Source organism: Mizuhopecten yessoensis, unplaced genomic scaffold (genome assembly GCF_002113885.1).
Source record: "Mizuhopecten yessoensis strain PY_sf001 unplaced genomic scaffold, ASM211388v2 scaffold10891, whole genome shotgun sequence".
In the NCBI taxonomy this organism is placed as follows: Eukaryota; Metazoa; Mollusca; class Bivalvia; order Pectinida; family Pectinidae; genus Mizuhopecten; species Mizuhopecten yessoensis.
In genome coordinates, this window is record NW_018408773.1 from 260,626 (window position 1) to 273,463 (window position 12,838).

Here is a 12,838-nt window from a genome sequence, read left to right on the forward strand (position 1 = left end):
GCAAAATTTATTATGGTTTATAATGGCAAATGATACTTTGAATATTACATCTTAATAACTTGATTGGAATTATAACCTTGAATTGACAGTTTGATACTTTGAAAATTTTGAGCCAGCCCTACCCCCAAGGGCTGTAGGGTGGGGCTCAAAGGAGACAGTGTGCTAAAATTTCTTCATTTTCCTTGTTAAGAATCAGAGGTGCTAGTTTCAAATCCTTTTTAGTCTGATTCTGTATGCTAGATATTGAATAAGGTGGTTTTATTGTTTTTTGTCACTTTGAATAACATTTCTGTTCATGTTAAAAACAAAATCAACTCTCTGTATAAATATATCAGGTGACCGTTAAGGCCCATGGGCCTCTTGTTTGTATTATTATGAAAAAGTTCTGATCAAAATTAGCTGAACCCATACAAAATGACAAGTTATAATCTTTGTTTCAAAATCACTAGTTTATGCTAGTTTTTCCCCCTACAATATTAGGAATTAATCAAAATTCTCATTTCTTATATTTTCATTGTATAAAAAGATCTGTTTGAAATTTCAGATATACTCTCATAGATTTATTGATTAATTTCATCGTTTTCTAGATTATAGTATCTCTCTAATTGAAACAAAAACATCAGGCTATATATAGTCTACCTTAACTTGGATATAGCTATGAACCATGATCAAAACCTGGTAGAAGAAAGCTTGAACTCCATCCTACAAATTCTTGTAAATTACAGCACGAAAAAGTATCACCTGCTGTTTTTGTGTTCACAGTTGAATGATTCTATTGTCGGTGTGTGGTTCTGATCTCAGACAATGACGAGTAATTATAGAGATATTGAAATACACGAAAATTTGAGAGCTAGAAAAAACTGCCATTCATCTATACACTGTACACCAGCTGTCGTTTGAACAGGTACGAGAGATGTAATTATTAGATACAAGATCACTGAGGAAGGATATGCAAGTTCACAAATTGTTATTTGTTTGTATAAAGTGCATTTCTCATTATATGTAAAAAGAAAATATGATTTAAGAAAACAAATTGTGTGTATGTATGGTAAAGTTCATTAAACCATTGATTGCTTGAATGGTATACATGTATCTATTAATATATAATAACAAAAATACCAGCTTCCTGCATCTTGTATATGAATTGTGTAAGTATACGACAGCTTTACATTTATAAATCATACATTTACAAGACATCATATCATTATACTGTACAATGTACACAGTTGTAGTACCCTATAGAAAAGGGAAAAAAATGTTTTTGAGACATTTTTAACACGACGCTATTCCTGCGTCTTGGGGAACCAAGTTTTCGGGTATACATATAATCAGCAAGACACACCTAAGTAAAAATAACATGACTGCCATATAGGTATATTTTGTGTCGTGACCAGCTCTGCTTGGTTTTACAAGTAGCTGCCTCCCCTCAATGTACTTTGTATACAGGGGATTGGTGTTATTGTGTGAAATTTCTTCACCTCAGCCGTCCAGTATTGAGTTCAAAACGAACAGGAACTGTGTTGGGATAAGCTTTAAATAAGTTTAAATACCTGTACGCTTACAGACGGTCACAGTATGGGATCATTTCTATTGAACACTAACCTCATTATGAACTGCCACGTCTACTTTTTTTGAGGTTTATTTGTATGCATGTCTTTCTCATTAAACAGCTCCACCCATAAGTACATAAAGACCTGGAGAACCCCTCACAAATATAGTGAATTGATTATCTCCCCTTAAGACTTCATCTATATTTTTTTTTAATTTTCCTGTGTTATCCCTCTTTCAAAAAAATCAAACTATTACCTTATTCCCTTTGACTGCCCTTTATCTTGCAGACCTAAAACTTATTCCTTTACAAATTGTTTATTTCAAATTTCAACTTTTAGTTCTGTTCTCCGACAATTATGTAATTGTCCAATTTCACTGGTATCTGCTGTCTGTACTCTAGCAGCAGCAAAGAAGATGGCATCCAGTTGTTAAAATGAATGACATCTCAATTCAAGAGACTGCTTTTGTTTAGACCAGGAAGTTTGATCTTTTTTAACCTCAAAACAAACATTCACAGAGGTATTTAAACTTGAACTTCACCTTGATTTTGGTAATTCACCTGTGTGATAAGTATGTACAAATGTTTGTTGTACTTTGTGTGATCTCTTCAAGTGGAACCCTCTCATTTCTTTTCAACATAAAGCATTACAGAATTACATAATCTAAACAAAATAAAGTTCCATGCACTGGGTATTAACATTATGCAATTATTTGACCCCACCCAAGATTTTAATTTTGACAATAATTTTGTGAACTTAATTAAAGGGGGAAAGATATAAGCAGATTTTTGTTGTAGGGTGGTGTATTGAAAGAAAATTTCAAACATTTTTACTGAACAACTGAACCTTCAATATTTTGAAAAAAAACTATTGTACATATTGTACATGCAGTGATATTTTGTTTAGCACACCAGGCTTTGAACAGCTAGGTCCTAGGTAATTGTATTAGGCCGCTGGTCGCTGGTCGCAGTGATATTTTGTTTAGCATACCAGACTTTGAACAGCTAGGTCCTAGGTAATTGTATTAGGCCTGGTCGTCTAGTTACATTGTTGTTGTTGTCATTAATTGTTCTTGTCAGGATCGAGGACCTTGACCCCTCAACGTTTTGTTTGTCCACTGATGAGTACAGAGGTCAGTCATTGACTGAGTTTTCTGATCAACACAAGATAAGTCCTCATGTGATAGTCCTATTACAAACACTTATATGATCATCGGCATGTGTTAGTGGCAGTGCTGACACACCTAGTCTACTTGAAAATTGGTTTAATTACCATGGTTTGACAATTGCAATACAGTTTCCATATTAAGTCTGTTTGGCAAAGGATAAATATTTCAGACCTAAAAATCCCTCAAATTTTAATTGAAAACTATTTTTCTGACATACTCATTCAACCCTGAAAGTTCATAATGAACTTTTCCAAACTTTGAATTGGAGTAGGTCAAATGTGTCTTCAGGGGTGAATGAATTAAACATTTAAAGAGAATTAATCAGTTATATTATCTGATGTAAAAGTGTTGTTCATTGCTAGCTATTTACCTTTGTACTGAAGTACTTTAGAGCTTCAGTGTTATGTTATATGTAAACATGGTGCAAAAATATTTATAATTAGATAACCTATATAAACTCAGTGACAGGCAAAAGCTAGTTATAAATATTGTGTTTTGAGCCAATCTCGTTGATCAGGCTTAAAATAAACTCTGAAAGCAGATTACGAATAATCGGTCAAGTGTGATGGCCAGTGTTTACGAATAGGATCTGTTTAAACCTTCGTCATTAAATGATTCTAGCCTCGGTGAATTCAGACAACACACCGCACATTGTTACACTGGCCTGTTTCAAAGACTATGATCTATGCCTGAGATAATAGGACGATAGGCCAATGACTTCAATTTGAATGAGGTCATCTCAATATCGCATGTCTTTTTAACCGCATTGTAGTTGGATTTAAAGGTGCCAGCAATTTTGATTTTATATTTATATGTGATTCAGAATAAATGATATTTTATCAGAGGAAACATTATACCCGTACAATATCGAGATTTTAAGGTAACATCTACCACCACATCAGGTTGATCACATGTGTTAGTTCCACTTCAGAGTTGTATTTCTTTTAGGTATCCTCTCTGACATATAGAAGATGAAGCAACAAAAGGAGATTTTCCGGCCTAGAGTTAGTTCCCTTGTCAAGGTGTTCATGTCTCATTTTGATGGTGTTCATTCCTAACTCCTGAATAACGTAGGACTGGTAGTGTATATATTGGTCCTGAGTTTGATCGCTGTAGTCATTGAAGTAACAGAATACTTCAGTTTGCCATATTCACGACAGTTTAAGTATTTCCTTAATTGTACAAGGACTATGTGGTTCTTTAGAATTACTGCTATACATCTATGTGTGTGAAGATTTGTTTTATTAAGATAATCAAGACTAGCTGCAGTCAGCAGTGAGGTCCACAGCCCTTGACAGCCTTCAAGCCAGTGTGCTGGTATGTGTTGGTTTGACTCCTGGTGACAGAGACGACTCGTTATTTGTTATTTTCGGGCAGCTTTTCTTGGAAATGTTGAAGATTAAAAATACTTTATAAACACTTGAAACAAATCTGTTCAGCAATTTTTTAAGCTCACCTGGCCTGAAGGGCCAATGTGTGTGTTTACTGAAAAAAATGGGTTAAAGATTATGTCCACTAGGTTTGTGTAAGATAAAGTTGTGTTTATGTGGGTGTGTAAACAGGTATAATGGACTATCCTTACAGTACAATGGTTCTGTATGTTTACATCTGTATCCCTATTGAACCGTGTGACAAATCTAAATGTTTGGGTATCATGTATGCACCCACTCCCTGATCAGCCTACACAACATCCGGTAAATTGTGTCGGTACGTACAGATTTCAGAATAATTCAGGCTAAGAGTTTTGAATTCTAGTATTGTGTATAGAGTTCAGAATGATAATATTATTTAAAGGCTCAATGTTTTGAACTCTAGTAATGTATACATGTTTCAGAAAAGTTGAGGCAAGGAATTTTAAATCTAATAGCATACAAATTAACTTTTTCTTTTGTTCTCTAATAATGCTTACAGATTTCAGCATAATTAAGGCTAGGAATGTAAGGGAGATACTTGTGTAAGGGAGATAACTCCAACCCCAGTCACTGGTATAATGTGTAGGGGAGAAAACTCCAACACAAATCATTGGTATAACGTGTAAGGGAGATAACTCCAAGATAAATCACTGGTATATGTGTAAGGGAGATATTCCAACACAAATCACCGGTATAATGTATAAGGGAGATAACTCCAACACAAATCACTGGTTTAATGTGTAAGGGAGATAACTCCAACATAAATCACTGGTATAATGTGTAAGTGATATATTCCAACACAAATCACTGGTATAATGTGTTAAGGAGATAACTCCAACACAAATCACTGGTAGAATGTGTAAGGGAGATAACTCCAACATAAATCACTGGTATAATGTGTAAGAGAGCAAGATGAATCACTGGTATAATGTGTTAGGGAGATAACTCCAACACAAATCACTGGTATAATGTGTAAGGGAGATAACTCCAACACAAATCACTGGTATAATGTGTAAGGGAGATAACTCCAACACAAATCACTGGTATAATGTGTAAGGGAAATAACTCCAACACAAATCACTGGTATAATGTGTAAGGGAGATAACTCCAACACAAATCACTGGTATAATGTGTAAGGGAGATAACTCCAACATAAATCACTGGTACAAGGCATAGCTAGTCATGGTAACTCTCAACAAGAGTTACTGATATAAAGTGCAAGGGAAATAGATCTTAAATCAGATACTGGTATGAAATATAAGGTAAAATACCTTTAGATAGGAAGAAGAACCTGTCAAAGATAGAGTGATATTATACAAGTTATATTAAAGAAGTATGGGCCTTTCTTAGAATTGCCTGTACAGAACACCTGAAACATAAAGCTTCAAAAAAACAGCAGAGATTCAGCTCAGGAATTTGGGGAATGTTACAGATGCAGTTTGAAGTGATCTGAGATGTTTTCATTGCAGAATTTTGGCTCTAAACTATTTTATAAAAAGGGCCTGTAGCTACCATGTGTATAGCTCTTTGTACCTATTCACCCTACCTATCTGTACATGAACATCTGCTGATCTGTGTAATAGCGTGATTGAATGTCCACATACATTGTATGTGTGATGGTGCTACAGCTGGGAATCTGCTGATAATATTGATGCATGGATAATTCACTGGAATGTACTAAAAACCTATTAGAATGTCTGTGAACATGTTGGATGCCTTCCTATACATACATATATTATAAACATATGTTGGAGTGGTTTATGTATACCAGTTTGATTTAACACAGTTTGATTTGGATACATTTGTACTGTGTAAAAAGTTTGGTTTCAAGATGGTAACTTAGGTCTGCAGTCTTACTTGTTTAGATTGTTTAGATTGTATATGTTCGTTGTTTTGAGGCACTTGACTGCAAAATATAACTTCCACATGAAATCACCCTGTATATATTATAATCTAGACACACTACTTTAAACTTAATGGAGATTAAAAAAAATGCAACCAATAATTTTGATAAATGTATGATCATGATTATTATATGGAATATTATATAATGCACTTAAACTATTTTCTATTATTTGGCTTGTTTAAATTTGTTTCATTTTGTGCATGACTCTTACCCTTTTGTGGATGTTTTTACTGATAATTGCATGGTTTACGTATTCACCGTGATTTTATACGCAAATGAAGAAAGCAATTTCCTCAAAGTTAGAAATTATGATTTTTTATCTGATGACGTTGGTGACTTATTCAGTGTAACGATGATTTAACATGTCACAATTGACACTGAAATGATGTTGCTATTTCGCAATGAAAGGCAAAAAATCTTAAAATCAGAAGAATCTCAAAGTTATTCCAATTCTATCTTAATTATATTTAGCACCTGATTACCATGTTATTAATGATTACAGGCATAACATGTGAACCCATACAATATGACCTTGTGTGAAATTCTAAAATGACAATGAACAAAGAAAAACCCAGACTTCAAGAGTGTATGTTAATGACCCAAGATGGCAGAATTGTAGACCTTAAAAACAGGCATTTTCATGCAACACAATGTATTTGCAAGTTTTTGATAATATGATACAAAATAGTTTTATTTTTATTTCCATTTCATATGAGATATATAAACCCTGTCAAAATATTCTTGGACTGATAAAATGGAAATGCAGGTAAGATCCTGAATAAGTAATTTGCTGAACCCCCCTTAACATTCTGATGAGATGGGAGGTCCTGTGTTAATAGCACTGGTACTTCATTATCAGACAAACATGTTACAATGGGCATCGGGGTCAGTGTTTACTTGTAAAAGGTCTATTAAACATTTTACTACTAAAATAGTTGTTGCATGAATCGTAAAACACAGAATGCAATCAAGTTAATAAATAAATGATTTTTCTGTTTTAGGCATATAGCAGCTCCCATTGGTAGATACTTTGGAATAAGAAACACACTACCAAGAAAACCTCCGCCCAACCCGGTCCTAGAAAACGCCTTCAAGTGTCACAAATTTCCAGAAAATGACAAAATACAGGTAAATATAAAGAGTTTCTCTTCAATTCAAATATACTTCTGTTGTTGTTTGTGTTGAAGAAAATCTTATGTTGCATCTGGTTGTAATACCATTTGTTTTACATTTGTTTCCTTTGACCCATATACAAATATATTCCATGAGGCTGGGGTTCGTGCTGGCCGAATAGTTAAGGCAACTGACCATCTAAGATCACTAGCCTTCAACCACTGAGTCGCAGGTTTGAGCCCTGGCAGTCGCCAGGAACTAGCTGCTGGTTGGTGGCTTTTCTCCGGCTTGCCCCCACCACCAGAACCTGTCACATTCTTAAATGACCATAGCTTTTAATAGGACAACCATAATGAGGCCAAGATATTTGCGAGGAAATTTTGTGTAGAAAATGGGCACCAGACAATTTTGTGTAGAAAATGGGCCCCAGAAAATGTTGTGCCCATGTCAACGTCAATGAAGTGTGAATACAAATGTCGTTGAATGTGCTCTAAGGCAGGAAATGATTTCAAGTGAAAATAATGCCTTTCATTTGTAAATTAGATCTTTACCTGGTGTAAATTTGATCTTTACCTGGTGTTAATTAGATCTTTACCTGTTGTAAATTAGATCTTTACCTGGTGTTAATTTGATCTTTACCTGTTGTAAATTAGATCTTTACCTGGTGTTAATTAGATCTTTACCTGGTGTAAATAAGATCTTTACCTGGTGTAAATTAGATCTTTACCTGGTGTTAATTAGATCTTTACCTGTTGTAAATTAGATCTTTACCTGGTGTAAATTAGATCTTTACCTGGTGTTAATTAGATCTTTACCTGGTGTAAATTTGACTTTTCACACCGGAAGGTTGATGATTAATACCTTGTTTACTAATGTTATTCCCTTGTTGCTATTGACAACAGCAGTTTAACCTGGCAAGTATTTGGTGGTTTACACACAGTATTGTGACTTCATTGACTTACAAGTGCATTGAGGTTTTTTCAGTCAAAATTGCAGTCTTGATACCTGAAGTGACAGAGTCTGTAAAGTTATGTGATGCTAATTACTTGGAATCTAAGCATATACATATTTTCGGTTTGAATAATTTTGAAGACTGAAATTTTGTGTGTGGTTAGAGTCCAATCTTATATCATTTTGGGGCTGTGGGATACAAAGTCAGTGAGGTAGAGACTAGTTATATGAACAGAACGAACACAATAACTCCTCATAGAATGCACATTGAATGCATACTTGCCAACTTTCGAAAATTCCGTAAGGGNGGGGGAAGGGGGGGATTGCGCATGCTCAGAATTAAAAGTACAAAATAATGTATATGTACACACAAGGGTAAAATAACACTTGTAAATGGCGTCATTTGAGCTTTGAGCTGTTCTTTTAGATGAAAACATCAGAACTTATAAAAAGATAAATACACAACTGTAGTGCACTGGTTGAACTGCTCAATTTTAGGGTCGAAAATCAGGACTCTCCTTCCAAAATAGGGCGAGTTGGCAAGTATGTGAATGATGCATGCAGCGATGATTTTGTTTGTCACATTCTGCCTTGCTTCATTTATGTGCTATTTTTCTGTTCAACAACAGAAACACTTAAAATCACCTGGTCCTGTTTTAAAGGCAAAGTAAAAAATAATACTGTGTTCCAGTTTCAGTAAAATGTTTCTCATTTTTTGGGTCAGACTGACATATATGTACTGCTTATTTTTCCCATGTGCAGGTATTGTTGAGCAGCAATTTGAAAATAAGATAAAATTGACCCTAGTAGGGAATGTACCTCATCTTTACTGATGTTAACTCATTCACCCTAAAGACACATTTGAACTCTTCCAATTCAAAAGTTGGAATAGTTCATTATGAAATGAGTTAAGTCCTTGCTACATAAAAATAAATGGGGAAAATGAGATCAGTGGATTAAAATAAAGAGAAAAGGGGTTAAGTAATAAGATTTGATACTCATGGATAAATGAATTACAATACAATCATAGGTAAAATGTGTAAGATAGCCAGCATATAGCCTTCAATAGGTTTGCATACATTAATATGCAATAATTGATTGGTGGTTTGTTTCAGGCTGTTTTTATGGTATGATGTAGTTTTACTTATTTTCTTGCCTGCCACTTTTTGTTAATCTGTAACATTCTACCACTAGCACTGATGAGCCCAAGTTCTTGAGGGAAAAAGTTAAACATCAGGTCTTCCGAAAAGACAACAATTAGCAATAAAAATAAAAATTCTTCCAAACTTTTTTTTTTTTAAATCTGAAATTGGGAAAAATCTAGCAGTAAATTTCAACACAGTTTAAAAATATACCAAGAATGCAAATATACACACAAAAAAAATGCAAACATATTCATATATATAAATGAACAGATAATAAAATTAAGTGGATAAATATATATATTTGAAGCAGATCTGATGGTTTATTCTGATATTTAATTAGAAATTGTGTTTTCAATAAGTTCAAATTTGTATAAGAACTATATCCCTCGAGAACTGGCTTGTTCCTATAGTTAGTCCACGTCCAAGCTGCAGGCACCATATTTCTTGAGTATGTACTGAGGTTGGGTATGATTTTAAATATAAAAATACAGCAAAACCTGATAAATGTGTGATAAGGAAACAAAAAATGAAATAAATCACTGGATGTTTACATTTGGAACCTAGTAAATATTGTAATTTATTTGGTAAGGTATGTAAAGAAACGTTCACTGCAGTTTAGCTCTCTTCTTTTTTCGCCATCCATAATGAGACAAACGTTATCATTTGAGTGAATATTTGAACTCTAACATACCTTTTATAGTAATAAGTTTCTGTAATGGTCATATGAAACAGCGGGCCAGTGCAGACTTTTCCAGTGAAAGGCGAAGGTTTGACTGGGTGAAAGTTTCCTGTTTACAATTATTATTTGCAATGGAATTACAGTGACTGGTAACTACATGCATTTGCATCATATATACCGTCTTTGCGTATTGCAGAGTTATCTTCTCGTGTGAGCAGGTATTGATTGTTACGTCATTGGTTTGTGTGAGAAAATTACGTCGTTTCCTCAAAAATTGATGACGTTGCTCTCACAAACATATGACGTAACAATCAAGACCTGCTCACAAGAGAAGATAACTCTGCAATACGCAAAGACGGAATAATGGACCTGATGCTACATTTTACCGACACAATTGCTCAACACTTTGAGATTTATTGGAAATGAAAGTGGTAACAATCTCCACGAGTTGCTGATGCTGCGTTATTTACCTCCTTGTTAAAGAAGATGATATTGCCTTTTTTACCCAAAATTCTGGTCTATAATTGGTGCCTTATAGACAGGTTACATTTTACACGGAATAAATCATAGTAAGTTAGCAGGAGGAGATTTGGATAATAAAAACATTAACTGTTGATTGTCATTTCTGCATTAATCAATAATTTCTTTCCCTTGTGATGGTACTGTGCAGACTGGAAATGTTAGGCCTAAAACAGGATATATTTGGTTGACCAATTAACCTACAAACAAAAAGATATGCTGTGTTGTGCTGTGGCCTTTTGAAGGTTTCAATTACATTTTGATGGTGAATTAATCAAGTAGTTAGCCTTAAAGTTTGAAACTTCACATTAATTGAATAAACAAAATATGACCATCGTAAAAAATAAATATTGATATTTATTGTGCAACAATTAAATTAAAGATTGCTATAAATATTGCAGCAACCATAATTTTGTCAATAAGATGTATTAAAGCATAATAGCATTAAATAATATATTTATTAATTTTTCACATATTACACATTGTACCAGACTTTTCTGTCAATCAGTGTTAAAATGATCTCTACTTTAGGAACTTTAGTTTGCTGATCAATCTATTTTCTGATTTTATTTTATGTATGTTAAAAAGATAACCAGTAGACATTCTACTTATGTTGAGATTATATATTTATAGTTTGGTTTTCCATTTACAGAGTTTATCAAAACAGACAGATTTATCTACAAGAAAAGTGGAAAGATGGTTTCGGATGAGGAGGAATCAAGATCGCCCTAGCTTTATGAAGCGTTTTACAGAAGCTGCGTAAGTTTTTAAAAAATCTATCCATATATTATCTTTGTTCTAGTATAAAGGCACACATACTGGGGAAAACTCTTAATTTGTGTAGTGGGATCTGGTAATGTTCCTTTCCTCACAGATATGGGAACAGCCCTCAATTTTTTTTAAAAATATGTTTTTGATGAAGGAATTGATGTTTTAACAGAAAAAAACACACAGTTGTCTCTGATTACGGTAATTTCCATGTATGCAGGTGTCAGCCTAACATCTGAGGATGCCAACTTTATCCTCAAGGATCTGAAAAATAGTTCGATAAATATTTAAATTTCTCATTGATTTTCCATACATAAATATTGACATTGCAGTTTAATGAGATGTCTGAAGCTTTCATCTGATGACGGAGATAGCAGATAGATCTATATCAAATTGAGAGTTTAGGCGTGTACACTAGCCCGAGCTAGTAAATTTAAATGTTAGACTGGTGAAAATTTTAACATTTATTGAGAAATTATTGGGAAAATATAGCATGGTTAGTTGTAAAAACTAGCTGTACACTAGTATTCAGCGTAAGAAATTGTACATCCCTGGAGTTAAAAGAAATTAAGTGCCAAGAGCATGTGGAATTCAAAAGAAAAATACACATGTATGCTATGTTCCTATATGATAACCATCCTACTTGAGACCTAACATTTAAACATTCTGGGGACTAACAGGTGTTTTTTTGGTCCAAGATTAAGTTACTCTCAACCAGGTAATTACATATACCATTCTTACATCAGTTTGACAGCACGGACATACATGTATACTGGAATGGATTCAGCAGGGAGATTGCTTAGTCAATGGTCTGAACTGCACAACTCTACTGACATTTTACATTGATGAGGCATTGCATTCATAGTATCGATGTTTCCAAGCTATATGTACACATTATGATAAGTCTCTTTCTAGCGTAATGTCATCTCAGGGCTGGGAAATAATAGATATCTATAAAGTATACTATGGGGATATCAGAGTGCTTTACTATTGAACTGGATAACTCAGAAAAACAGAACATCATGTGGAGATGGAACTGTCGTGATCAAACTTGTGGGTCCAAGGCCCAGTGGTCTACTTGTTACAGGTCTGTTCACATACTGCCAATGGACATTCTTGGAAATACCAGATAAAAGATCTTCTGTAAATTGAAATCATTTTCAGTGATGCTTTAATGGTTTTCCAATATACTTAGTTCACTTAGAACAGCCTTCTGTACTTGACAATCAAGTCAAGGATCAACCAGTGTCTCCTCGTATTGATACTTCCTCACTAATCACCATTGTATGTTCTAATGTGTAGTATCAGGATTTCTGCTGAATCATCTTCACTTAGTCACTCGGATACAGAAGAGGGGGAGGAAGATACATTTACACAGTGGACGGGGACCACTTCGTCAAACTGATACAGAAGAGGGGGAGGGAGATACATTTACACAGTGGACGAGGACCACTTTGTCAAACTGACACAGAAGAGGGGGAGGGAGATACATTTACACAGTGGACAGGGACCACTTCGTCAAACTGACACAGAAGAGGGGGAGGGAGATACATTTACACAGTGGACAGGGACCACTTCGTCAAACTGACACAGAAGAGGGGGAGGGAGATACATTTACACAGTGGAC

At 34.5% G+C, this 12,838-nt stretch overlaps 1 protein-coding gene across 4 annotated transcripts in view; it reads left to right on the forward strand.

The window, feature by feature from the left end:
- The window catches only part of LOC110463365 (ceramide synthase 2-like), an 85,125-nt gene that overhangs the window by 30,728 nt on the left and 41,559 nt on the right, over positions 1-12,838 (forward strand). For all 4 annotated transcript variants that reach the window (XM_021517892.1, XM_021517891.1, XM_021517893.1 and 1 more), the window contains 2 exons: positions 7,038-7,164; positions 11,096-11,202. In XM_021517892.1, the coding sequence (XP_021373567.1) occupies positions 7,038-7,164; positions 11,096-11,202 (234 nt within the window). The remainder of the gene's footprint in view (positions 1-7,037; positions 7,165-11,095; positions 11,203-12,838) is intronic.